This window comes from Lepus europaeus, chromosome 7 (genome assembly GCF_033115175.1).
Source record: "Lepus europaeus isolate LE1 chromosome 7, mLepTim1.pri, whole genome shotgun sequence".
NCBI lineage: Eukaryota > Metazoa > Chordata > Mammalia > Lagomorpha > Leporidae > Lepus > Lepus europaeus.
The window spans coordinates 8,855,338-8,882,365 of NC_084833.1; the positions used below are offsets into that span (position 1 = coordinate 8,855,338).

Genomic DNA, 27,028 nt, shown 5'->3' on the forward strand with positions numbered 1-27,028 from the left:
ATTCACAGTTCTAATATTACTCGTCCACATAAAGAGCTGGTTCTTCATGCAGGGGCTGTCTGGACCTGTGTGGTCCACTACAGCAGCTGCCAGCTACATGTGGTCTCTACCAGGAGCTGTGTGTGCCTAGTCCACACTGTGATGGACCAGAAGTAGAAAACACATATCAGACTTTAGAGATTTAGTATGGAACAAGAGTCCAAGATATCTGATCAATAATTTATTATATTGATTACATGTTGAAATGATAATATTGTGGATACATGGGGTTAAACAAAATATATTGTTAATTTCACTTATTTCTTTTTAGTTTTTTTATACAGCTACTAGAAGCGTCTAAGTTAGATGGGGCTCTTGTTATACTTCTGTTGAGCAGTGCTGTACTATTCTTGCACATACACCCCATGTGTTCTGTAGTAAATTAACTATTTTGTGTATTTGTCATATGAGGGCCCAGGACAGGCGCCCCCTGGCTTACATCCAAAAGCAGCATTGCCTGGTGGGGTTGCGAGATTACAGTTTTTGGAGAGCATCAGATGACATCATTTAAAATGAACATGGACCACGGATAAAGCAGCCCCCTCCCCGTGACTCTAGCCAACAGACCAACAGCACACTCAGCGAAGCTATCACCCACGACCACCACGCAGCCAACCTTGTGAAACAGCCCGTGACCTGGGGGACGCAGCAGGTGCACCTGGGAAATTTTTTCACATCACAGCTGCCTGGACTTTCCTCCTCAGATCTGGTCAGTTTGAGTCTCTGTGAGAGAGGCCCAGACATGCATATCCTGAGAAAGCTCCCTAGGTGGTTGTCTGGTTGAATATTACCTCACTTAGAAGTATGTGAAGTTGAATTCCACTATAAATCCTTAGACCATATTCAAATTTTATTTTCGAAATTTCCTTTAAGTCAAGAGGCTCTTATTGGGGATTTTTTTTTGGACAGGCAGAGTGGACAGTGAGAGAGAGAGACAGAGAGAAAGGTCTTCCTTTTGCCGTTGGTTCACCCTCCCATGGCCGCCGTGGCCAGCGCACTGTGGCCGGCGCACCGCACTGATCCGATGGCAGGAGCCAGGTGCTTCTCCTAGTCTCCCATGGGGTGCAGGGCCCAAGCACTTGGGCCATAGCAGAGAGCTGACCTGGAAGAGGGGCAACCGGGACAGAATCCGGTGCCCAGACTGGGACTAGAACCCGGTGTGCCGGCGCCGCAAGGTGGAGGATTAGCCTATTGAGCCACGGCGCCGGCCGGGGATTTTGAAATCTGTAACACAGAAATTGGTAATTTAGAACACATAACTTGATTTCTTAAGAGTTGTGCTGACTGCTCCGCACCGTGGAAGAGTGCTTCGGCAGGTTCATGAGGTACCCCGACCGCAGAGGGCCTGTTCAGTCAATAAGAAGCATCCCTAACATTGATGCAAATCACTCTTCACATCAGAGAAGGAACTGGAACCTAGTTTAAGTTACTACTCGCAGCAGTAATAAGTGAGATTAAATTTAAGAATCAAAAGAGCCGTTCATCCATCATTTAAGGAACGCGCAAAATCAGGTGTCTGCCCGACTTCCACTCTTGCACAGTCCTGGCAGTGTGAGCACACACGAGACTTACTTCTGACAGTCTGGTTTCTGGGCGGCTTTCTCATGCTTCTCTTTTTCCAGGCGTTTCTTGTTCCTCTCTGTGACCAGCTTTTCTCCAGGAATCTCTGGAATCCCCATCTCTGCTGCAAACTGGGCTGCACCTTGGTCAGTCAGAAAGCAATGCGGGGTCTGAGCAGAGAGAAAAGGACAAGTGTTTAGGGTGTTGAAAAATTTTGAATCTTTTCAAGTGTTCCATCTGTGTGGGTGCAGAGACTCAAAGATGCAATTTCCCTTCATTTTCTGAATGCAGAAAAGAAAAGAGCCTGGCTGTCTGAGTTTTTGCATTTTCAGAAAAACCCCTCCAAATTGATTTTTTTATTACTTTAGGGATATAAGTTACATATGACCTTAAATGTGGAAATTTGATTCATTTATCATTTTGTTTACTTTTTTTTAATTAAACTTTTATTTAATGAATATAAATTTCCAAAGTATAGCTTATGGGTTACAATGGCTTCCCCCCTCCCATAACTTCCCTCCCGCCCGCAACCCTCCCCTTTCCCGCTCCCTTTCCCCTTCCATTCATGTAAAGATTCATTTTCAATTCTCTTTGTATACAGAAGACCAGTTTAGTATATATTAGGTAAAGATTTCAACATTTTGCCCATATAGCAACATAAAGTGAAAAAACTACCATTGGATTACTAATTATAGCATTAAATAGCAATGTACAGCACATTAAAGACAGAGATCCTACATAATTTTTTTTTTCAAATTAATTAATTTTCTATGCCATTTCCATTTTAACACCAGGTTTTTTTTTTTTTTTCATTTCCAATTCTCTTTATATACAGAAGATCACTTCAGTATATAATTAGTAAAGACCTCATCAGTTTGTGCCCACACAGAAACGCAAAGTATAAAAATACTGTTTCAGTACTAGTTATAGCATCACTTGGCTTTAGACGACACATTAGGGACAGATCCCACATGGGGTGTAAGTACACAGTGACTCCTGTTGCTGATTTAACAATTTGACACTCCTGTTCATGGCGTCAGTAATCTCCCTAGGCTCTAGTCATGAGTTGCCAGGGCTATGGAAGCCTTTAGAGTTCGCTGACTTTGATCTTATTCCGATAGGGTCATAGTCAAAGTGGAAGTTCTCTCCTCCCTTCGGAGAAGGGTACCTCCTTCTTTGATGGCCCCGTTCTTTCCATTGGGATCTCACTCACAGAGATCATTCATTTAGGTCTTTTTTTTTTTTTTCCATAACATTTTGTTTACTTTTTAAAAATGTATTTATTTGAAAAGTAGCATTAAAGAGAGAGAGAACAGACAGACACTGGGGGCTGGGCCAGGCTGAAGCTAGGGGTCAAGACCCCATCCAGGTCTCCCATGTGAAAGGGGGCTGAAGAAAGTATATGCATATTCTGGGGCCGGCGTGGTGGCACACTAGGTTAATCCTCCGCCTGTGGCGTTGGCATCCCCTATGGGCGCCGGGTTCTAGTCCCGGTTGCTTCTCTTCCAGTCCAGCTCCCTGCTGTGGCCCGGGAAGGCAGTGGAGGATGGCCCAAGTTCTTGGGTGCCTGCACCCGCATGGGAGACCAGGAAAGAAGCTCCTGCTTCGGATCAGCGTAGCTCTGGCTGTGGCGGCCATTTGGGGAGTGAACCAACGGAAGGAAGACCTTTCTCTCTGTCTCTCTCTCTCTCACTGTCTATAACTCTGTCAAATAAATAAATAAAAATCTTAAAAAAAAGAAAGTACATGCATGTTCAAGCAATTCCTAGTCAGGCTGCTTTGTTAACAGCCATAACCTTGGCTGATTTGAGAAGCACAAGTAACGCTGTTTCTGTTCCTGTTTGCAGTTTTAGGACAACAGTGATCTCCTGTCAGCCCCCTTTATTGCTGGAGGACAGTAACCATCCCTTAGAGGAGAATGCTGTCATCACAGATACCTTTTCCATAACGAGCCGTGCAAGTTTAATGGGATTTGCTATACAGCGGACTGCAGACACTGCTCCCGTGGACAGGTCTTTTCCATCCATGATACTAGCATCCATTTCAACTTCACCGTTTACATTCAAGACAGACCCATAACCTGAAACCAAGAAGTTGAAAAGTAAGAATTACACATTTAAGAAGGGCTTTTAATTCATTCTGTATTCCATTACCAGAGGATTGTTTAAAATTTATTTTTGAACCGGGGAAGAGAAGGGGAGGGTGGGAGGAGCCAGGAGCCTAGAACACCACCTGTGTTTCCCACATGGATGGTAGGGGCCCGAGCACTTGGGCCATCTTGTACTGCTTCCCCAGGCACATCAGGAGGGAGCTGGACTGGAAGCAGAGCAGCAGGCACTTGAACCAGTGCTCAGATATGGGAGGTCGTAGGCAGTGGCTTAACCCCCACTGCACCACAATGCCAGCCCTAGAAATTTTTTGAAACTGATAATTTAAGCAAGATAAGTTTCTTTTTTCTTTCTTAATCTTTTTTTTTTTTTTTTTTTTTTTTTTTTTTTTTTGAGAGGCAGAAAGAGACACACAGAATGAGACAGTGAGAGAGAGAGGGAGCACGTTTCCATCCACTGGTTTACTCCGCAAATTCCCGCAATGGCAGGGTTGGGTTGAGCTGAAACTGCGAGCTGTGAACTCTACCCAGGTCTCCCACATGTGTGGCAGGGACCCAGCTACTTGAGCCAATGCTGCTGCCTCCCAGGGTCTGCATTAGCAGGAAGCTAGAATCGGGAGCAGAGCCAGGAAACGAATCCAGGCCCTGCGATGCAGGAGTCCTAACCAGCATCTTCACCATCAGGCCGAATGCCTGCCCCAAGATTAGGTTCTGAAAATTAATGTTACTAATTATAAAGGCACTGCAAGCTGTCTTTTGGGTAGAGAATTGGATGTTTTACTACTAAGGGGAGTTAAAATCCATTTGCTTGGCTAATGTGGAAGCAGGAGACTGAGAGAGTCAAACTTGAGAACTTGGGTTATGGCAATGCTAATTTCCTTAGCTCAGTCTATATTAAACCTGTATTATCTGCAAAAGTACTGTAATACTGTCCATTAACCTAGCAGATACACTACTATTTGCCGAATGCATGTTAATAAAAAGGAAGCAAGTGCAACAGAACTATTTTTACACAAAATGTATGACATTAGAAGGTACCAGAAGGAGAACTAGAAAATTTGTGGGTCACAGCAAGTTATGTGGGAAAATACACAACAAAAAGACTCTCCCCAGCCAGTGAGGAGCAAGCAGTAACTACTTAGCATGCTGAGGGGGAACTTAGAGAAAAGGTTTTGAATTCAGCTGAGAACATGAAACACACAGAATTAGAGAATTAGTGCAATGTTAAAAACAAAAAAACAAAAAAAACTGTGTGGACTTGTGGCCAAAAAAGGCAAAAGAAGAGACTTAATTTCCTGCCTTAAACTGGCGGACACAAAAGGTGGACACAGCACCAAACAGCGATTATTCGGACGTCACTCAGACATGTCCAGGCCGTGCAGGATGGTGGCCCCTGAGAGAGGCGCCAGAGGAGTACCCCACAGAGCCTCAGCTGTCTGCCTAGAGTGTTTCCGGTACCCACACAAAGCTGGAACCTGTGGGGCAGAGCACTTGAGAGGAGGCTGCACAGAGAGAGCCAGCAAACAAGTGAGGGCTCCCCCTCGGCAGAGGAGCCTGAGCCTTCGGCTGAGTGCTGGCGGTACAACAGTATGACGCAAGGGAAGGGTGGAGTGGTAAAGCCTCAAAGGACACCCGGTACTGGGTGTGGCACCCAAAGTATCCTGTATCAGCAGGGGGCAAGTCAGGCTACAGCAGGCCCCCTGGTCCCAGCTAACAAACCTTAGGGGCAAATCTCAAATAGCTCAGACTGCTTCTCAAGTAATCCTTCAAGATTACTGAGACAGCCAGAGACCGTCGAGATAAAAGTCATACCGTCTGGTCTCCAATAAGAAATCACCAGACACACAAAGAAACAGAGAACTGTGACCGGGAATGAGAAGGGGGAAAAAAAAAACCAACAAAACCCCAATAGTAACAGACTTGGAAATGATACAAATGACACTTGGTAGACAAGGATGTAACACAGGTTTATAATTATGTTTCACATGTACTAGGTTCTGAAGGAAAATATAAAAGGACGCAAGCAGAACCAGAGATTGAAGAAGATATATATACTGGATGGTGTTAACATCAGATTAGACACAGCAGCAGAAAATACTAATGAACTTCAGACACATGATTAAAAACCACAAAAAACAAAACAAAACAAAACAAAACAAAACAAAACAAAGAACAAAGAACAGAATCATTGAGCTCAGGGAAAAGTTCAAACAGGTTAATATATGTATAACTGGAGTCCCCAGAATGAGAGGTGAGCTAAAGGGACAAAAAATTAAAAATGGATATTTTTTTTCAAATTTCATGAAAACTGTAAACTCACAGATCTGAGAAGCTTAATAAACTCTAAAACAACAAAATATGATGAACACTGCTAAGCCCAGGCGCATCAGGATCAAACAGTTCATTGCTAATGAGAAGCAGAAAATTATAAAAGCATCCAGAGGTAAAAGACATGTTAGGCAGAGAAGAAAAAAAAATGATTATAGACTTCTTGCCAGGAACAATGCAAGCCAGAAGACATTGCAACAATATCTTTTTAAAAAAGATTATCTACCTACCTACCTATCTTCATGTTATTTAAAAAGCAGAGGCAGAGAGAGAAGGAGGGAAGGAGGCAGCGAGGCAGGGAGAGAGACTTTCTACTTCACCTTCCTCAAATGCACAAAACCTGGGGCTGGACCAGGCTGAAAGCCAGAAGCCCTCCCACATGGGTAACAGCGGTCCAAGTACTTGAGTCATCACCTGCTGCTTGCCAGTATGCATTAGCAGGACACTGGATTGAAAGTGGAGGTGGGACTTGAACCCAGAAAACCTGATTTGGGATGTAGGTGTTTCAAGCAGTGTCCTAACTGCTGAGCCAAACGCCCACAATGGAGCAATATCTTTAGAGCGTTGCAAGAGTTTATACCCGGGGCTGGTACTGTGGCATAGCGGGTAAAGCCACTGCCTGCAGAACCAGCATCCTATAGGGGCACTGGTTTGAGTACCAGCGGCTCCAGTTCTGATCCAGCTCCCTGCTAATGCGCCTGGGAATGCAGTAGAAGATGGCCCAAGTTCTTGGGCCCTTGCACCCACATGGGAGACCTGGAAGAAGCTCCTGGCTCCTGGCTTCAGATCAGCTCAGCTGGGGACGTGTGGCCATTTGGGGAGTGAGCCAGTAGATGGAAGACCTCTCTTTGTCTCTCCCTCTCTCTTTGTAATTCTGCCTTTCAAATAAAATAAATAAATCTTTTTTTAAAAAAAAGAATTCTATACCCAAAATGTCTTTTTTTTTTTTTTTTTTTGACAGGCAGAGTGGACAGTGAGAGAGAGACAGAGAGAAAGGTCTTCCTTTACTGTTGCTTCACCCTCCAATTGGCCACTGTGGCCGGCACACCACGCTGATCTGAAGCCAGGAGCCAGGTGCTTCTCCTGGTCTCCCATGGGGTGCAGGGCCCAAGGACTTGGGCCATCCTCCACTGCACTCCCGGGCCACAGCAGAGAGCTGGACTGGAAGAGGGGCAACCGGGACAGAATCTGGCGCCCCGACCGGGACTAGAACCCGGTCTGCTGGCGCTGCAGACGGAGGATTAGCCTAGTGAGCTGCGGTGCCGGCCCCCAAAGTGTCTTTCAAAAAGACTTTTTCAGATATACAAAAAAAAAAATCATCTATAGCAGATGTGCAATATAAGAAACGTTAAAGAAAATCCTTCAGGCAGGAGGGAAATAATAGCAGATAACAAGCAGGATCTACACAGAGGAATGGGGGACACTGGAAATGGCAAACAGGAAGACAAACACAAACACTTTCCCCCTTACTTCACAGTATGTTTAAAATAGAATCATTTAACACAAAAAGTTTTTTTTTTTTGACAGGCAGAGTGGACAGTGAGAGAGAGACAGAGAGAAAGGTCTTCCTTTTGCCGTTGCTTCACCCTCCAATGGCCGCCGCGGCTGGCGTGCTGCGGCCAGTGCACCACGCTCATCTGAAGCCAGGAGCCAGGTGCTTCTCCTGGTCTCCCATGGGGTGCAGGGCCCAAGCACTTGGGCCATCCTCCACTGCACTCCCTGGCCACAGCAGAGAGCTGGCCTGGAAGAGGGGTAACCGGGACAGAATCCGGTGCCCCGACTGGGACTAGAACCCAGTGTGCTGGCGCCGCAAGGCGGAGGATTAGCCTAGTGAGCTGCGGCGCCAGCAACACAAAAAGTTTTAACAACGTAGAAGTGAAATATGTAACAGCACAAAGGCTTGGAGAGGGAGAAATAAAGGTATGCTGTTATAAGGTTCTTATACCATCATGAAGTGATGTTACTGTAGAACTCGAAGGCAGGCTGTGATGGTGGGAGGTACATGCCATAAACTCTAAGACAATCAATTAAAAAAAAAATGACTAGTTCCCAAGCCAACAAAGGAGATACAATGGCATAATGAACAATACTCAGTTATTCCAAAGAAGGGAGTGAAAGAAAAAGAGGAAAAAAGGACCACAGGCTAGATGGGGCAAATGGAAGCAAACAGCCAGATGACAGATTTATACCCCACTGTATCAACAACCACCTTAGATGGAGATGGTCTAAACACCCCAGCTCTGAAAAGTATTCCAAGGAATAATGGCTGAAAACTCCCCATATTTGGCAAAAGGCATACATCTACAAATTCAAGAAGCAGAACAAACTCTAAACAGAAGGAAGCACAAAGAAATTCGCACTAACAACTGAGAACTAAGGACACAAAATCCTGAATGCTCCAGGAGAGAAATACCATCTCTAACGATGATGGGTTGCTTATCAGCGACCAGTGAGGTGGAAGGAAGATGAGCAACATTTTCTCAAGAGCTGAAAGAAAAGAGCTACCAATCAGTATTCCATTTCCAGCAAAAACATCCTTTAGGAAGGAAGAAGAAATCAAGTGGTAAGCATCTCTTCAGATGCTGATGAGCTGGCTGAGGGCTCAGGCTCAGGGACAGGGGAACCGACCATGTGGTTAGCAATGGGACCTTCAGCCCCACCAGGACCCTGCCTACCAGGAGGCCAAGAGGCTGAGGGTTGAGTGGATAACCAACAGCAGAGACTTGGGTCCCAGCAAGGAGGCCTCCATAAAAACCCACAAGGATGGGGTTTGGATGAATATGTGGGGATCCAGAAGGGTGGTGTGCCCACACGTCTCTTCACCTGTATCCTTTATCTTACTTATTAAGACAACAGAGTGGTAAATCTAAGTGTTACTCTGAGTGCTGTCATCTGCTCTAGTAAATTAACTGAACTTGAGAAGGGAGTCACGGTGACCTTCAATTTGTAGCCAAGTCAGGCAGAAATTGTGGGTGACCTACTCCTTTAAAAAAAAGTTATTTTCATTTTATTTTAAAGGGAGGGAAAGAGGGAGACATAGAGAAAATATATATCATCCATCTGCTGGTTTACTCCCTAAATGTCTGCAACAGTCAGGGCTGGGCCAGGCTGAATCCAGGAGCCTGGAACCCAACTGGGGCATCCCACATGGGTAACAGGAACCCAAACACTTGGGCCATCACTGCTGCCTCCCTGGGTGCACAGCAGCAGGAAGCTGGATTGAAAGCGGAGTAGCCAGGACTGAACCAGGCACTCAGATATGGGATGCGGGTGCCCCTGGCAGTGAATTGACAGCTGCGCCACACATCTGCCCTGATCCACTCCTTTGATTGGCATCTAAACTCGGGGAGGGGGGCTCAGCCCTCCACCTGGGGGATCTGACTCCACCCCCAGGCAGTCAGTGTCAGATGGAAGTGATCTCTTCCTGTGTGCCTTTTCCTCTGTATCTGTTCTTATATTCCTTATAATAGACAGGTAAATGTGTTTCTCTTGAGTTACGTGAGCTGTCACAACAAGTTTTCAAGCCTGATTTGGCTAGGGCAGAAGTGTGAGTGACCTGGAGGTCCACTGCTTGCGATCGGTGTTTGACAGCGAGCATGAGGCTGTGTGGTCTGCGTTAACTGTAGACTGAACTACATGACTGAACTACATGACTGAACTACAGTTGGTGTCTTGACAGCCGGGGAACTGGCTGGAATGGGAAAAACTCCTACATATTGTGAAACTGAAGAACTTTATGAGGGTATTGAACATAAACAACTTATTTGTTCCTGAATACCTTTCCAATAATTGGTGTTGGGACAATTATGGAGAAAACTGACCTTGAAGTACACCTTGTGCCGTATACAAAAGCATATTCAAATTGGAGCAGAGACCTAAAAATTCTAGAGAGAGCATGAGAGAAAATGTTTGTAATCCTGGTTTAGGCAAATACTTTTTATAAGATGACATGAAAAGCCTGGCTTACTAACAACAACAGAAAATCATCCTGCTCTTTGAAAGACACCAGAAAGACAAAGAAAAGACAAGCCACAGACTGGAAGAAAATATCTGCAGATCACATTAGATGCTAACACATCTATCCAGAATACACATAAAGCACTCTGAAAACTCAGTAACAATGAGGAAAATGAAAAATCAACAAAAGGCTCAAATAGGAACTTCTCCAAATAAGTACTCCACTTGGCCAATAAATACAAAAAAAGCTGTTGAACATCATTTGCCAGTGAGGGAAATGTAAATTCATACTACATGGAGATGCTGCCGTATAACTGTTAGACTGGCTCAAACAAGAAATACCAATACCCACTGCTAGTGAAGATGTGGACTCACTGGAATTTGCATATGGTGCCAGGGGAATGGAAAGTGTGGCAGTTCCTAAGAACATTAAATACTCACTTGTCACACGACCCAGCAATCTCATGCCTAGGTATTCACCAAAGAGAAACAGAAACTTATGTGCACGCAAAAACCTGTATGCAAAGTGTTTTTATTTGTAATGGCCCCAAATGGAACATGTCAGCTGGTAAATGGCTACACAAACTCTGGAATATTACTCAACGAGAGTAATAATATTATACAACACATTCTCATGTGTTATGTTAAATGAAGAATCCAGATTCAAAAGGCTATGTGTTACATAATTCGAGCTGTGACATTCTGGAAAAGGTGACACTACCACAGGGACAGAAAACTGCTTAGCTGTTGCCAGGACCTGGGGGTGGACAGAGGTGTGGACTTAAAGGGATGTAGGACAGTAATAGAACTGTTACAATTGTATCTGGCCTGTTGTGGCTACATCACTCTACGAGAGTACTTCAAAAACTTTGTGGAAAATGGAATTAATACATATGTTTATTGTGGCACAAAAATTTTTGGAATCTATACATAGTTTTCTCATAATACAGTTGCCATGAACTTTTTGAAGACCCTTATATGGCTTTGTCATGGTCATGGAGCCATACATTAAAAGGGTTTTTTAGTTTATGCAAATTATATTAAAATGAAATACCTACTAAAATTGTGTGGGTTTAGGCCTGTAGATTCTAAGTCTGGTTATAACTCAGAATCACTGAGGAATTTTCAAAACAGAAATGGGGGCCAGTGCTGTAACAGTTTGAGTCCCAGATGCTCCACTTCTGATCCAGTTCTCTGCTATGGCTTGGGAAAGCAGTGGAAGATGGCCCAAGTCCTTGGGCCCCTGAACCTGTGTGGGAGACCTGGAGGAAGCTCCTGGCTCCTGGCTTTGGATCGGCACAGCTCCGGCCATTGCGCCCAACTGGGGAGTGAACCAGTGGATGGAAGACCTCTCTCTCTCTCTCTCTCTCTGACTCTCCTTCTCTCTCTCTGTAACTCTGACTTTCAAATAAATAAATAAATCTTTAAAAAAAAAAAACCCAGAGAAATGAAAAACAATTCCTAAATACCAACTCAGGTTTTTACCTTATAGATGTTATAGTATAAGGAGTCCAGAGAGAAGGTGGATAAATGAAAAAAGAAAAAATAAAAAAATCCAAAACAAACACCCTGTTATCTTAAGGACTCTGGCAGCTTATAAAACTGAACTGCAGAGAGAATAATTATCTGAAGTGCTATGCAAATAGTGCTCAAGTCTACTGAAGGCAAAGCGTCATTCTCTGGCTGCCAACCCAAGGAAGTCTTTAAAGAGTATTTCTAGCATTCAAACCTAAAAGCTTATTTTTTACAGTGTTGGTATCTATTGAGTAAGTTCCTTTTTAGTAAACTAAGTATGATGGAACCAAGTTTAAACATAAAGTGAAATCCAGATTGGAATATGAATGGAATGTAAAGGGACGATGTTTCCACAAACACACAGAGAGGCCGCATCATGAATGCTAACGACTGGCCCAGTACTCAGTAACTGCTGGGAATCGGCTTTTTAGAGATGTTCCCACATAGCAGCTGCTGGGAATACTGTTTGCTTGTACTGACCTTGGCTGGGAAAAGCAAATGGAAAACTCAGTCACCACAGGCAGTATGCTTTCTTCCCTTACAGCTTATTTATTTATTTTTAAAGATGCATTTATTTATTTGAGAGGCAGAGTTACAGTGAGAGGTAGAGACAGAGAGAAGGGAGGCCTTTCATCCACTGGTTCACTCCCCAGATGGCTGCAACAGCCGGAGATGTGCTGATCCGAGGCTAGGAGCCAGGAGCCTCTTCTGGTTTCCCGCACGGGTACAGGGGCCCAAGCACTTGGACCTTCTTCCAATGCTTTTCTAGGCCATTGGCAAGGAGCTGGATCGGAAGTGGAGCAGATGGGACTTGAACCAGCACCCAAATGGGATGCCAGAGCTGCAGGTGGTGGCTTCACCTCCTATGCCACAGTGCCCACCCCTTATTTTTTATTTGAAAGGCAGAGAGAAACAAAGACAGAGACTGTCCATCTGATGACTCACTACCCAAATTTCTGCCGAAAGCCAGGGCTGGGCCAAGTCAAAGCCAGGAACAGGAAAAGAGTCTGGGTCTCCGCGTGGGTGATGTGAGTCATACCTGCTGCTTCCTGGGGGGCGCGTGAGCAGGAAGCTGATAGGAGAGCAGGGACTTGGACCCAGGGAATCTGATGCAGGATGCAGGCGCCGCAAGCAGTGTCTGAAGTGCTGCACCCAACGCTTGTCCCTCCCCTAAATCTTCCATTTCCTTCTTTACAGCCTTACTCTCCTCTCCCTCGATGTGCTGAATGGCAGACATCTGGGAAACCACAGAGGAGACACACAGAGGAAGGCCTCTGAGTATGGAGGAAAGAAATGAGAGCAGGATGCTCCAGCTCTCTAATCTGCGCCTCCCCGATTCTGCAGATGGCAGAGCCTGACGGTTTAGAGACCGTGGGAGACCACAGCGACTGGCTTCACACAGGGTCCCTGCAAATGCACAGGGGGTTGTCAGCTAAGGTCCCGACTGCGTGAGGTTTAACACGTCTCCCGTGGAGTGCTGGTGGCTCCCCCGATGGCTCAACACCCACAAAATGCACTGCTGGGTCTCAGTCTACAGCCAGGCAGACTCAGGACAGTTCCCAAGTGTTAAAGAGTACCCAGCCGAGTCAAAAGACCTGAAGAAACACTCAGGAACTATTTGTCATCAATGGGTTGGGCTTTCCAGAAATTCTTCTCTCCCACCAAAGTTGGGTGGGAGGTGTCATACCAAGAAGTATTTTAATTCCTAGGTCTTAGGCTTTCTATTTTAAAGAGGAAATGAGGGAGCCGGTGCTGCGGTGTAGCGGGTAAAACCGCCGCCTGCAGTGCCAGCATCCCATGTGGGCGCCGGTTCCTGTCCTGGCTGCTCCACTTCTGATCCAGCTCTCTGCTACGGCCTGGAAAAGCAGTAGAAAATTGCCCAAGTCCTTGGGCCCCTGCACCTGTGTGGGAGACCCAGAGGAAGCTCCTGGCTCCTCTTCCGATTGGCACAGCTCTGGCTGCTGTGGTCATTTGGGGAGTGAACCAGTGGATGAAAGAACTTTCTATTTGCTCTCCTTCTCTCTCTGTGTAACTCTTTCAAATAAATAAGTTAATCCTTTAAAAAAAAAAAGTTGAAATGAGTATCTTTCAGTATATTACTTATACTCTGTGCCTTAGTTTTCTCATCTGAGAAATGAGCCAAACATTTATAACTCACAGGAAAAGTAAGTGAATCACTCACGTTTCTTAGACCGTTGTCTGGTACACAGCAGACACTAGCATTAGCTACGACAATTATTATTCTCAAAAAGGACGAATTTTGTGAAAAACACCATAACCAGAAGAATATGGTCTGTATGACTGCATTTATGTGAAATTCTAGAAAGTGCAAATGAATCTGCAGTGACAGGAACAGATGGGTGGGTGCCAGGAGCTGAGAGCTTAAGGGGTGTGTGTGTGGGGATGGAGATTAACTGCAGAGTGGCAAGAAAGAACCTGTGAGTGTTCCTTCACACTCAGTCCGTGACAACTGTCACAGATATGTGGGTCCCCCCCCATCATTTCTCTGGCAGATGCTAAGTGTGGGTCTCCTGTAATTGAGGTCAGTTCTCACACCATCTACCTAGGAGGCACAAGTTGAGGGCTCAGTCCCGAGAGATGGCCCTCCTCCCTCACTCCAGATGCCAATCAAAAGGAGTACGTCACCCACACTTTCTGCCCACCTTGTTTAGAAATGCAAGGTTACCACCACTTCCCTTTTGGGTTTGATACATTTGCTGGTTTGTTACAGAAATCAAGGACAGGATAAAGAATACACTTGAATTGTCAGGGGGAAGAAACACACAGGCAAAGGCTGGAAGGGTGCTGGGAGTAGAGCTCCTTCCTGCCCTGCGGACTTGGGCTGTCCATCCTCCCCAGCCCCGCAGCTCTGTGATTTTTTATGGGCACCTTCATCACACAGGCTCAACCCCGGGCTCTCTCTTCCTCCCGGAGGTTGGGGGTTGGGTGCCAGGAGCCCACCAAGAGTCCCCTCATTAGGACAAAAGTTCTCCTATCACCCAGGCAACTCCGAGAGGTCAGGAACTGGGATCAAAGACCAAACAGGAGAACCAAAGATCCTCCTAGCACAACCGTTCAGAAATGACAAAGGTTTTAGGAGCTCTATGCCTGGAACCTGGGACAGGGACCGAGCAGAAATACACATGGGAGTGCTTCAACAAATTCATGGAAAACAGAAGTAAAAGATAAGCTTATCTTGAAATTCATGCTGATGAGTCCAAAAGTTCATGAAAATGCATGTTACGAAAAAAAGCTACGCACGGATTTCTTCCTGGATCACAGGATCACAGGGGAGCGCAAGAGAGGTCTTAAATCTTGGATATGGGCCGGCGCCATGGCTTAACAGGCTAATCCTCTGCCTTGCGGCACCGGCACACCAGGTCCTAGTCCCGGTTGGGGCGCCGGATTCTATCCCGGTTGCCCCTCTTCCAGGCCAGCTCTCTGCTATGGCCCGGGAAGGCAGTGGAGGATGGCCCAAGTCTTTGGGCCCTGCACCCGCATGGGAGACCAGGAGAAGCAGCTGGCTCCTGGCTTCGGATCAGTGAGATGCGCTGGCCCCAGCGGCCATGGGAGGGTGAACCAACGGCAAAAAGGAAGACCTTTCTCTCTGTCTCTCTCTCTCACTATCCACTCTGCCTGTCAAAAAAAAAAAAAAAAAAAAAATCTTGGATACAGAGGTGGTTACAACGGGCCTACCCGTTTTGCAAAGACTTAACAGGGATGTGGCTTAGATCTTGGACAGCAGCCTGCTCCCAGTCTCCCCGCCAAAACAGATGTATGGGGATGTGAATTCTAGGAGGCAGGTTAAATAAGGAGTGAACTTACGGATTTAAAATCTTTTACAGCAACTTGGTCAACAGGCAGGAAAAGTACAATGAAATACTGCTTCTCTGCCCCCTTAACCCGGCGTCGCCCGCAAAGCTGACTGGCTCCATTCAGCACTCGGCACCCCGGGGAGGGTCCACGCGTTCCGGGTAGGGGGAGCGAGCCCGGCCCGGGCACTACCTGCGTTGAACTCGGGGTCGTCCTCCAGGACAGCCACGGCTCCTTCCACCGCGTCCACGGCGCTGCCGCCCGCCTTGAGCACCGCGTAGCCCTCGCTGGCCGCCTTGACGACCCCCTGGCGCACTCGCTCTTTCCGGTCCTTGGAGATGTTGCTGGCGCCGCCGCCGTGGACCACGACCACGGGGTTCATGGCCACGGAGCCTGGACGTGGGCAAGATCAACGCGTCACTCCCAGAGGGTCAGGCCATCTTCGCGGGCCGGAGACTCCCGGGGAAAACGCCCAAGGCCCCGGCGCAGGGGCGGCTCGGCTGGGACCCTGCCCCCCAAAGCCCAGGGCGCGGCCCCGGCGATGGTGGGGGGCGCCGGGACTCTGCTCAGCCTCCCGGGACCACCGCAGCGACCCCCGTGCTACACCGGGTGCCCCCAGGATAGGCTCCTCGCTCGGGCTCCCGCCAAGGGTCCCACGGGCGGCTCAAGGGCAGGACCCCCGCAGCACCCCCCTCGGGGCCTCAAGCCCCTTGTCCCGAAGAGGACGGAGAAGCGTGGTGTTTCCCCCTTCGCTTCGGTCGCCATCGCTGCCCGGCGGCTGCTCGGCAGGGTCGCCGACTTACCTAGGGCTCTGCCGGGGGCGCACGCCGCGGCCGCAGGCTGGGCCGAGCGCCCGGCCGGCCTCCGGAGCCGCCCGGCGCAGCCTCCGTGGAGCCGGCGCTGCGAAACCGCTGCCGGGCAAACCGCTCGCCGCGCAACGGCTCCGCGCCTGCGCTCGAGGGCGGGCCCGCCGGGTCGCGGCGAATCTCCGGGTCTGGGCCGGGTCGGGTCTCGCACCTCGGGAGGGCTCTGTGCCGCCCGCTTCTTAAGTGCGGGCCACGTCGGCCCTCCGCTCTCCTGGTGGCGCGGAGGGGACCTGGCGTGTGCCGTGGGTGGTGTCAGGCCCCGAGTCCTGCGCCAAGGTTGTGTAATCGCAGCCTGGGAATCATTGCAGTCCCTTCTTTGCCCAAGAGGTGGCAGGCTGGCGTGTTATTAAATCTTTTTTAAAAAGATTGATTTATTTGAGAGGCAGAATTAGAGAGAGAGGAGAAACAGATCTTACATCAGTTGGTTCAGTCCGCAAATGGCTGTAGGGACCAACTGCGGCTGGGCCAGGCAGGGGCCAGGAACTACTTCTCGGTCTCTGACGAACTTGGGCCATTTTCTGCTGCTTTCCCAGGCACATTAGCAGGGGGCTGGATCAGAAGTGGAGCAGCTGGGATTCGAGCCAGTGCCCATATGGGATGCTGGCACTGCAGGCTGCGGCTTCACCCGCCATGCCACAGCGCTGGCCCCTAAACTGGAATCTTTTAACAGTCTCTTCCGTTAATCTTCGGAACATAAACTGTAAAAATGTCCATAACTGTTCTGGTTCTCTGTCTAGGGTGCCCTGAGTCTGTAAGCCCCCAGCTGATTCCCCTCAGCCCCCAAACTAGTTGGAGGAATTGCTGAGGGACCCTCTGTTTGCCCGGCGGGTGACAAGCCAATTAGCGATACTGGGATGGTGGAAGAAAGTAGTTTATTTTCCAAAATCTTAAAGTTTATTTTCTGTGCGTGGAGCAAGGAGTCAGGCTGCCATCTCTCAATTCCCAACTCCTGGCGAGGTTAAGAACGGTGAATCTTACAAGGTGAGATCTGAGCAGTGCGAGATCAGCTCGTGTGCAGGCTGGTTGCTCTACAGCGCTGTGGTCTTCCTTTGGATTTGTTCCGCTTGTTCTGCTGAAGATGCTGATGGCCAAGTGGGCTTCCATCTGTGCCGGGTGTCCAGGTGGATCGGTTAGCACTTTGTTTCATCAGGTGTTGCAGTTTGTGCAAAGCATCTCCAAATCAGCCGAGCCGTAGAATGTTAGCCACAGGTGATCGAGGTCTGAGTCTTATAACCTGGACTCTTTCAGGGCCAGCCTGACTCTTGTACTGCTCCCTTAATTTAGTGAGTTAATCTTTAGAAAGAAGTTGAGCTATGATCACCACAGTGAGGATACAGGCAGTGCAAGCGAAGGGAGGGAGATGGGCCTGATCTGTGTCAAAGGCGTTAGGGCTGGGAGCTCAGTTTCAATGTCAAAGATCTACATTCTGTTTGCTGACAGATGCCATCCCTCCCCTCCCACATGCACTTAAGATAATGACGATGCAGAGGCTGACTGTACAAAGGGACCCAGACCTTGCAGAAAAATAGAACTCTGAGCCACCAACCATTACAGCAACCAGCCCAGGAATTGGCTCTAAACATTTACAGTTTTGTCAGTAGGAACCAGTTTCCCAGGGCAGGCACACTGGCATAACAGGTAAAGCTGCCGCCCGAAGTGCCAGCATTCCATATGGGTGCTGGTCCATGTCCTGGCTACTCCTCTTCTGATCCAGCTCTCAGCTATGGCCTGGGAAAGCAGTAGAAAGATGGCCCAAGTCTTTGGGCCCCTGCACCCGTGTGGGAAGACCTGGAGGAAGCTCCTGGCTCCTCTCTTCTGATTGCACAGCTCAAGCTGTTGTGGTCTTTTGGGGAGTGACCGATGTTGCAGTTGATGTCTTCTCTGAGAGGATTCACTCTGAGAGGAGCAGCGTGGTGGGGGCAAGAGGCCTGGAGTCACCACACAGACCCTGGGGGCAAGAGGTGCGGAGTCACCACACAGACCCTGGGGGCAAGAGGTGCGGAGTCACCACACAGACCCTGGGGCAAGAGGTACGGAGTCACCACACAGACCCTGGGAGTCGGGTGAAAGTGGGCCAGAGGCAAGCAGCCCGCAGACTCGTTTATTTCAGTTGGTACAACAGCTTATATAGCCAAGACAGCCAATCTGGTCAAGGGACGGTCTATGCCCTAACCAATCACAGCCTGTTGCCAGGCAGTATCCGAAGCCATCCAATCATAGCCTGTTGCCAGGCAGGCTCCGTCTGCCAGGTGAGTTTCAAAGCCATTTCTGAGTAACTGACACTCGCTTGCCAGCGGGCATCTTGGCATGGCCTTCTCATTCCACCACAAACCAGCAGATGGAAGACCTCTCTCTCTCTCTCCTCTCTGTAACTCTGCCTTCCAAATTTTAAAAAAATATTAAAAAAAGAACCAGTTTCCCTAATTTTTATCCTTTCTTCCAAGTTAGGGCCAACCAGAGAAAGCCAAACCTGTTCCCCTACCCAGTTACGTAGAATAAGCTTCCCTGTTCCAGTAGCCTCTGATCAGAGCATGCCTGTGTCTTCCTTTTTTTTTTTTTTAAGTGAAATTAACACTTCAAGATGAAAAGACTGTTTTTTTTAAAAAAAATATTTATTTATTTATTTTAAAGGCAGAGTTACAGAGAGGCAGAGGGACAGACAGAGAGTGAGAGGTCTTCCATCCACTGGTTCACTCCCCAGATGGCAGCAGTGGCCAGAGCTGTGCCGATCTGAAGCCAGGAGCCAGGAGATTCCTCCAGGTCTCCCACGTGGGTGCAGGGGCCCAAGGACTTGGCCCATCTTCTACTGCTTTCCCAGGCCACAGCAGAGCTGGGTTGGAAGTGGAGCAGCCGAGACTCGAACCAGTGCCCATATGGGATGCCGGTACTGCAGGCGGCAGCTTTACCTGCTATGCCACAATGCTGGCTCCATTCCTTTTTTTTTTTTTTTTTTTTTAAGATTTATTTATTTATTTCAAAGAGTTACACAGAGAGAGAAGGAGAGGGCGAGGGAGAGGAAGAGGGAGAGGAAGTCTTCCATCCACTGGTTCACTCCTCAATTAGCTGCAATGGGGGCCAGAGCTGCCCCAATCCGAGGACAGGAGCAGAGAGCTGGATCGGAAGTGGAGCAGCCAAGACTTGAACCAGTGCCCGTGTGGGATATCAGCACTGTAGGCGGCAGCTTTACTGGCTATGCCACAGCGCCAGCCCCAGTTTTCCTTTTTTTCCATTGCAAAGCCTCCCACTCCCCTGCCTGCCTTTGAGTCTCTGCTGACTGTGGCTGACTCCCTTGCAATAGCAAGCTCTGAACAAACAGCCTCTGCGTTTTCTCATTTGCGTGGGCTGCATTCATTTCTGCATGCCTAAACACACTTTCTACTTGAGGGAAGGACTTGCACAAAAGCTACCTTTAAAGGAGAGGCTGGACTTCTTTAGTTCTGGAAATCACGTCAGGAGGCCAAGTGTTGCTGCTGGCTTTTACCTCTGTTGTCTGCCCAGCACCTGCCCCATGCAGTAGCCCAGTGATATGCACTTCCTTTTGGCTCACGTCAACCAATCTCACCCTTGCTCTTCCACCAAGGAATGCAGTGAGAATGTGAGTGCCTGAGAGTGACTTTGCCTGTAGGATGATGTTGCATCTTTTTAATTTCTTTTATTCCTAATCTTTGAGAGTACTTGATAGCTCCAGACATTTTATTTAGTTATGGGAGTGGGAGTGGGAGTGGGAGAGGGAAGGGGAGGGGGAGGTGGAGTGGAGGAGGGCTCTCATTTGCTGGATTACTCCACAGATGTCCTCAACAGCTAGGCATGGTCACGTTGAGGCCAGGACTGACTCAATCTGGGTATCCTACTTGAGCAGCAGGAGCCCAACCACTTGAGCCATCAGGGTCTGCACTAGCAGGAAGCTGGAGTTGGGAGAGCAGCTGAGACGTGAACCCAGGCACTCCAGCGTGGGATGCAGCTGTCTTAACTGCTAGCCCTTCCCTTTTTTTCTTTTGGGGATTGCTTTGACACAGCTGAGAAGAGTCCCACTGCCTTGTGCATGTGTTTCCTTTACAATGGTTCTGACTTCTCCTCTAAAGAACTCCTAATGGGGGTGGGCTCTGTGGCGTAGCTGGTAAGGCCGCTGCCTGAAGTGTCAGCATCCCATATGGGCACCATTTTGAATCCCGGCTGCTCCACTTCCTTTTTTTTTTTTTTTGACAGGCAGAGTGGACAGTGAGAGAGAGACAGAGAGAAAGGTCTTCCTTTACCATTGCTTCACCCTCCAATGGCCACTGTGGCCAGCATGCTGTGGCCAGCGCACTGCGCTGATCCAAAGCCAGGAGCCAGGTGCTTCCCCTGGTCTCCCATGGGGTGCAGGGCCCAAGCACTTGGGCCATCCTCCACTGCACTCCCGGGCCACAGCAGAGAGCTGGCCTGGAAGAGGGGCAACTGGGACAGAATCCGGTGCCCCAACCGGGACTAGAACCCGGTGTGCCGGCGTCGCAGGCGGAGGATTAGTGAGCCGCGGCGCCAGCCTGCTCCACTTCTGATCCAGCTCTCTGCTATGGCCTGGGAAATCAGCAGATGATGGCCCAAATGCCTGGGCCCCTGCACCCACGTGGGAGACCCAAAAGAAGCTCCTAGCTCCTGGCTTTGGATCGCTACAACTTAGGCTGTTGTGGCTATTTAGGGAGTGAACCAGTGGATGGAAGACCTCTTTCTGTCTCTCCCTCTCTCTGTGACTCTACTTCTCAAATAAATAAATAAAATCTTTAAAAAAAAGAAAGAAAAGAGAAGCTCCAAACAGTAGGATGGGAGGGGCTGTAGAGAGAGACCAAGCTGCTGAGGTCTTGAGGTCTGGGGGTGTTTGTGTGTCCACACGTTATCTCCAAGGCACAAAGGTGGTGGTGACACATTATTTACCATGAAGGCCAGGCCAGTCTTCATGGAGCCCTCGATGGCTTGTTTTTTTTTTTTTTATTAAACTTTTATTTAATGAATATAAATTTCCAAAGTACAGCTCATGGGTTACAATGGCTTCCCCCTCCCAAAACTTCCCTCCCACCCACAACCCTCCCCTTTCCCGCTCCCTCTCCCCTTCCAATCACATCATGATTCATTTTCAATTCTCTTTATATACAGAAGATCAGTTTAGTATAAGTTAGGTAACGATTTCAACAGTTTGCCCCCATATAGCAACACAAAGTGAAAAAAAAAATACTGTTGGAGTACTAGTTATAGCATTAAATAAGAGTGTGCAGCACATTAAAGACAGAGATCCTACATAATATTTCTTAAAAAAATTAATTAATTTTCTATGCCATTTCCAATTTAACACCAGGTTTTTTTTTTTTCATTTCCAAATATCTTTATATACAGAAGATCGATTCAGTATATAATTAGTAAAGATCTCATCAGTTTGTACCCACGCAGAAACACAAAGTGTAAAAATACTGTTTCAGTACTAGTTATAGCATCACTGCTCATTAGGCAACACATTAGGGACAGATCCCACATGGGATGTAAGTACACAGTGACTCCTGTTGCTGACTTAACAATTTGACACTCCTGTTCATGGCGTCAGTAATCTCCCTAGGCTCTAGTCATGAGTTGCCAGGGCTATGGAAGCCTTTAGGGTTCGTTGACTTTGATCTTATTCCGATAGGGTCACAGTCAAAGTGGAAGTTCTCTCCTCCCTTCAGAGAAAGGTACCTCCTTCTTTGATGGCCCTGTTCTTTCCACTGGGATCTCACTTACAGAGATCTTTCATTTAGGTCTTCTTCTTTTTTTTCTTTTCCATGGTATCTTGGCTTTCCATGCCTACAATACTCTCATGGGCTCTTCAGCCAGGTCCGAATGCCTTAAGGGCTGATTCTGAGGCCAGAGTGTTGTTTAGGACGTCTGCCATTCTATGAGTCTGCTGTGTATCCCACTTCCCATGCTGGATCTTTCTCTCCCTTTTTGATTCTATCAGTTAGTATTAGCAGACACTTGTCTTGTTTGTGTGATCCCTTTGTTTCTTAGACCTATCCAAGTCGATGGCTTGTTTTTATCTAAACCTGGATCTTGTCATGGAAACCTAGCTCTTGTTATCAGTGATAAGTATTTGTTAGAACGGGCGTCCATGGATGGCGCCGCAGATCACTAGGCTAATCTTCTGCTTGCAGCACCGGCACCCCGGGATCTAGTCCTGGTCAGGGTGCCGGATTCTGTCCTGGTTGCCCCTCTTCCAGGCAAGCTCTCTGCTGTGGCCCGGGAGTGCAGTGGAGGATGGCCCAAGTGCTTGGGCCCTGCACCTGCATGGGAGACCAGGAGAAGCACCTGGTTCCTGGCTCCGGATCAGCGCAGTGTCCTGGCTGCAGCGGCCATTGCGAGGTGAACCAACAGAAAAGGAAGACCTTTCTCTCTCTCTCACTATCCACTCTGCCTGTCAAAAAAAGAAAAAAAAAGAACGAGCTTCCACCCTGTTCTGCCGAGCGAGTACGTGCTGGAAGGCGCTGCAGTTTGGACGTGCTGGCCAGGAGCTGTGGGAGGGCGTCAGTCTGGCCTGCTTCTAGTCCCGAGAACCCTCGCAGAGGACTGTATCTGCATTTACTCTTTGAATCCCTGCAGCAACCTTACAAGGTGAGATCAGCTTTTAACACCGGTTTACAGATACTTGGTTTTCTGTTTCCATTCTCTACTGAAATTGTCCTCACAGAGGCACTAATATCCTTCATGTCGCCAAGTGGAGTGAAATCTCTCTGGAGGCCTTATCTTATTGGACACCTCGGCATCCTTTTATCCCAAGGAACTTTCCCCTATTATTTTTCCTGTTCCCATTTTTCAAAATTCCGTTGGCCTGAATTCTCTTCTCTCTGTCTCAGCTGGCTGCTGTTTCTTGATTTTCCTCACATATTTGTTTTCTTCAGCCATAATTGAGGAGAGTCCTCTGAGTGCTGTCTTCCGCCCTCTTCTTTATTCTTTCCAGATTCTCTTTAGGGCAATTTGATCTCCGTCCAGGACATCACCCACCTTTCATAAGACAAAAAGTCTCAAATTTAGGTTGCTAACTTCTCTCTCCTGAGCCCCAGGCTCCAACTCCAACATGTCCAGGCACTTGCCCTGGACATGTCCACATGTTGGGTCCGTTGTCACCTGAATCTCAGTGTGCCTGAATCTGACCTCATTTATGTCTCCCTTATCTGTTCTGACTTCTCTCCTCCTGTCTTTTTTTTTTTTTTTTGACAGGCAGAGTGGATAGTGAGAGAAAGAGACAGAGAGAAAAGTCTTCCTTTTTGCCGTTGGTTTACCCTCCAATGGCCGCTGCGGCCGGCGCATCTCGCTGATCCGAAGGCAGGAGCCAGGTGCTTCTCCTGGTCTCCCATGCGGGTGCAGGGCCCAAGCACTTGGGCCATCCTCCACTGCCTTCCCGGGCCACAGCAGAGAGCTGGACTGGAAGAGGGGCAACCGGGATAGAATCCGGCACCCCAACCGGGACTAGAACCCCGTGTGCCGGTGCCCCAAGGCGGAGGATTAGCCTGTTAAGCCACGGCGCCGGCCTCTCCTCCTGTCTTATCTTCCCTAATGGACAGCACATCATTTACCCAGTCCTCTAAACTGGAAACCTCAGTCACCCGTGGGTTCCTCACCCTAAACCCCATCACCACTGGCATCGTCTTAATTTAAGCTTGTATATGGACTGCTGCCTAGAAAGTGTTTCCATCCCTTTTTTAAAAAAAGATTTATTTTACTTATTTGAAAACCAGAGTGACACACAGAGAAGGAGAGACAGGGAGATATCTTCAGTCTGCTGGTTCACTGACCCAAATGCCTGCAGCAGCCTGGGCTGAGCCAGGTCAAAATCAGGAGCCTAGAACTCCATCTGGGTCTCCCACATGGGTACAGGGCCAAAGGACTTGGGCCATCACGTGCTGCCTTCCCAGGTACACTTGCAGGGGGCTGGATCAGAAGCAGAGCAGCTAGGGCTTGAACTTCTGCTCTGATGTGGGATGCTGGCATCTCAGGTGTGCAGCTTAACCTGCCGTGCCACTGTATTGGCCCTCCACTTCCCTTTTTGATGGCCACAGATCCTTAATTCATACCCATAGGCATGGGCACACAAACCAGGGTTGGCTAACCATAGTATTCCATTTATTTGCCAATGGTAATTGGTTCAAGCGGTGGCTATATGGCTAAGCAGGGCCAGTTATATAACTTCTCTAGCATGGATGTTTGGTCATGAGAAGAAAGAAATTTTGTCTACTACAGTTGATAAGCAGGGAGGCTGTGATCTTGGGACTGTCACCTTTCCCACCCAGTGGAGATAGTGTTTGAGGATGAAGCTGTATAATAATGAATTAACTTTGGCCAAATAAAGACCAATCTTTTCTTTTGGCTCCTGGGAAGTGACTGTTAAACCCTTAGAAGGTTCTGCTTGGTAGGTGTTACTGTTTACCTGGGGCCTTGGGCCATGGCATGTGGTCTGACACTAATGATTGTAAGAAGAGGAGAATTTGGAATAAGAAATAAAACACTGGGGCCAGCGCTGTGGCGCAGCAGGTTAATCCTCTGCCTGTGGTGCCGGCATCCCATATGGGCACCGGTTCTAGTCCTAACTGCTCCTCTTCCCATCCAGCTCTCTGCTATGGCCTGGGAAAACAGTAGAAGATGGCCCAAGTCCTTGGGCTCCTGCACCCACATGGGAGACCCAGAAGAAGCTCCTGGCTTGTGGCTTTTGATCGTCCCAGCTCCAGCCATTGAAGCCTTTTGGGTAGTGAACCAATGGATGGAAGACGTTTCTCTCTGTCTCTCCCTCTTACTGTCTGTAACTCTACCTCTGAAATAAATAAGATCTTAAAAAAAAAAAGAAGTCAAACAACACATGCAGGCAGGGAATGGAGTGAGGCATCTGCAAGGCAAGAAGACTCAGGATTTCCAGGAGCTGCCAGAAGCTAAGGAGAAACAAGGAAGGGTCCTCCCCTAGAGACATGAGACAGACTAGCCCCTGGACACCTTGCTCAGACTTGTGGCTCTAGAACTCTGAAGGAACGCATTTCTGTATTTTTAAGCTGCCTGATTTATAGTCCTTTGTAGTAGAAGTTCTCTCTTTCACTGGGTTCTGGAGACTCAGGATCCTGGTGATTCCTTGCCAATGCAAAGCCTGTCTCTGGCAGATGTGCCTGGGGGTGCCCAGGCCTGTTTAGGTGGTCCCTTTCTGCTAATTAGTCACAGTGCCCTGCTTTACTTCCCTCAGAAGCTCACATGTCCCGAAGCTTGGAATCAGGAGGAGAAATAAGCATGTGGCATTGTCCAGAGAAGACCAAGTCCTTTCCTAAGTGTTGGCTTTTCTGAGATACTACAGAGTCGGGTCCAGAAGATCTCCACAACGAAAAGTATCCTACTGACAACCTGGTTAAGGTAGCTCCACATCTGGCAATTGTTATCCATGGAGTTTTCTCCAGAGAGGTATGATGGTTCTCTCAATACTGGAATAGTTTACACAGAAGACATTCCAGAAATATCTTCCTGCTTCTTCTCCACATAGTTGTGTTTCTGTGTCATGAAAAATTGTGGCTTATCTGCAGCCATCTTGAACCACAGCCTACTGTTTATCACTAGACTGCGTCTTGAGTACCTAGTCTGACAGCAAAGGCCAAAGGCCAAAAGCCATGGAAGGGAATCTTGCTCTGCCAAAAATGTGCCATTTTTGGTCTCTTTTTGCTCAAATGCTCGGTGAATGATAAATGTGCTTGCTTTGTTTCTCAAGTGCAGAGTGTTAGAGGGTTTAATTCAACCATCTGTGTGTGTAGACAACCCATCTGTGTGGGTAGACAACAGGGAGTTGAAATAGGCTAGGAGTGATTAAAAGTATTACCTGGAAGTAATTCTGTACACTGACAATGGCCTTCAAGGGACAGGCAGCCATTCCAAAAAGTGTCCCCCACCTCAGCTTCCTTCCTACCACAGCACTGCCTGCCTCTTTCCATGCCCTTGCTGGTTGTGGCCAGTGGGGGACTCATCTGACAACAGACTAAGTCATGAACATTGTGTGGGCAGAAGCCTGGACAGTTCTGTTTGTACTACAAGGCTTAGCACAGTGCCCAACTCGCAGGTTTTCGTGAATGTCCGTCAGGTGAGGGACAAATCACGCAGAACTCAAAACTCAAAAGTTTGAGGCACAGCTCTTAGGAGGAATGAACCTGGAATATTCTGGATATCTGTGAGCTGATCAGTTAGCGTGACTTGTCGCCGTGAGAGAAAAATAAACACTGGTTTTAAATAGAGATGCTGGGAACTCATGTTCCTGGCAATCGGTCATGTGGGTGCCAATTTGTGGGCTGTGGTTATAGAAGTAATGAGGGCTCCATGAGGGCACCACCTGGGCAGTTGTATTTATCGCTTTATCCCCTGTGCCTGACAGTAACTGCTCAAAATGTTTGTGGAATAAATGATGGGCTGGCTTTAGACAAGGAACCCTCAGTGGTTGGGCAGACATTGGGCTGAGGCCACAGGGTGCTACACATGTCCATGACTAACAGCTCTTGTGATTTAAATCTCTCCATCAGAATAAGAGAAAGACCTGATTTCATTTCCATAATGTTGTATATGGGGGGAAAAGTTCATGGATATTTGCAGCAAAATGAATGGAACTGGAGATCATTATATTAAGTGAAATAAACCACATGTGGAAAAATACTGCCTGCTCTCTTTCATAAGTAGGAGTTACAAATATAGCTCATGTGAGCTTAGAACAGAGGCTATGAAGGGCGGAGGGAAGGAGGACAGATGGAGGTTGGAAGACAGGCACCCAAACACAGTCTGGTGGAAGTAACAAATCCTAGTGCTCCACAGCACCGTGGTGGACCACAGTTCCCAA

The 27,028-nt window shown here is 48.0% G+C and overlaps 1 protein-coding gene across 1 annotated transcript in view; it reads right to left on the bottom strand.

Moving 5' to 3' along the window:
* The window catches only part of ASRGL1 (asparaginase and isoaspartyl peptidase 1), a 28,132-nt gene extending 11,924 nt beyond the window's left edge, over positions 1 to 16,208 (bottom strand). Inside the window, exons 1-4 of the mRNA XM_062196009.1 lie at positions 16,123 to 16,208; positions 15,512 to 15,712; positions 3,537 to 3,679; positions 1,612 to 1,769 (exon numbers count right to left, since the gene is read on the bottom strand). Of these exons, the coding sequence (XP_062051993.1) occupies positions 1,612 to 1,769; positions 3,537 to 3,679; positions 15,512 to 15,701 (491 nt within the window). The 5' untranslated portion in view covers positions 15,702 to 15,712; positions 16,123 to 16,208. The remainder of the gene's footprint in view (positions 1 to 1,611; positions 1,770 to 3,536; positions 3,680 to 15,511; positions 15,713 to 16,122) is intronic.
* Positions 16,209 to 27,028: the final 10,820 nt, after the last annotated feature.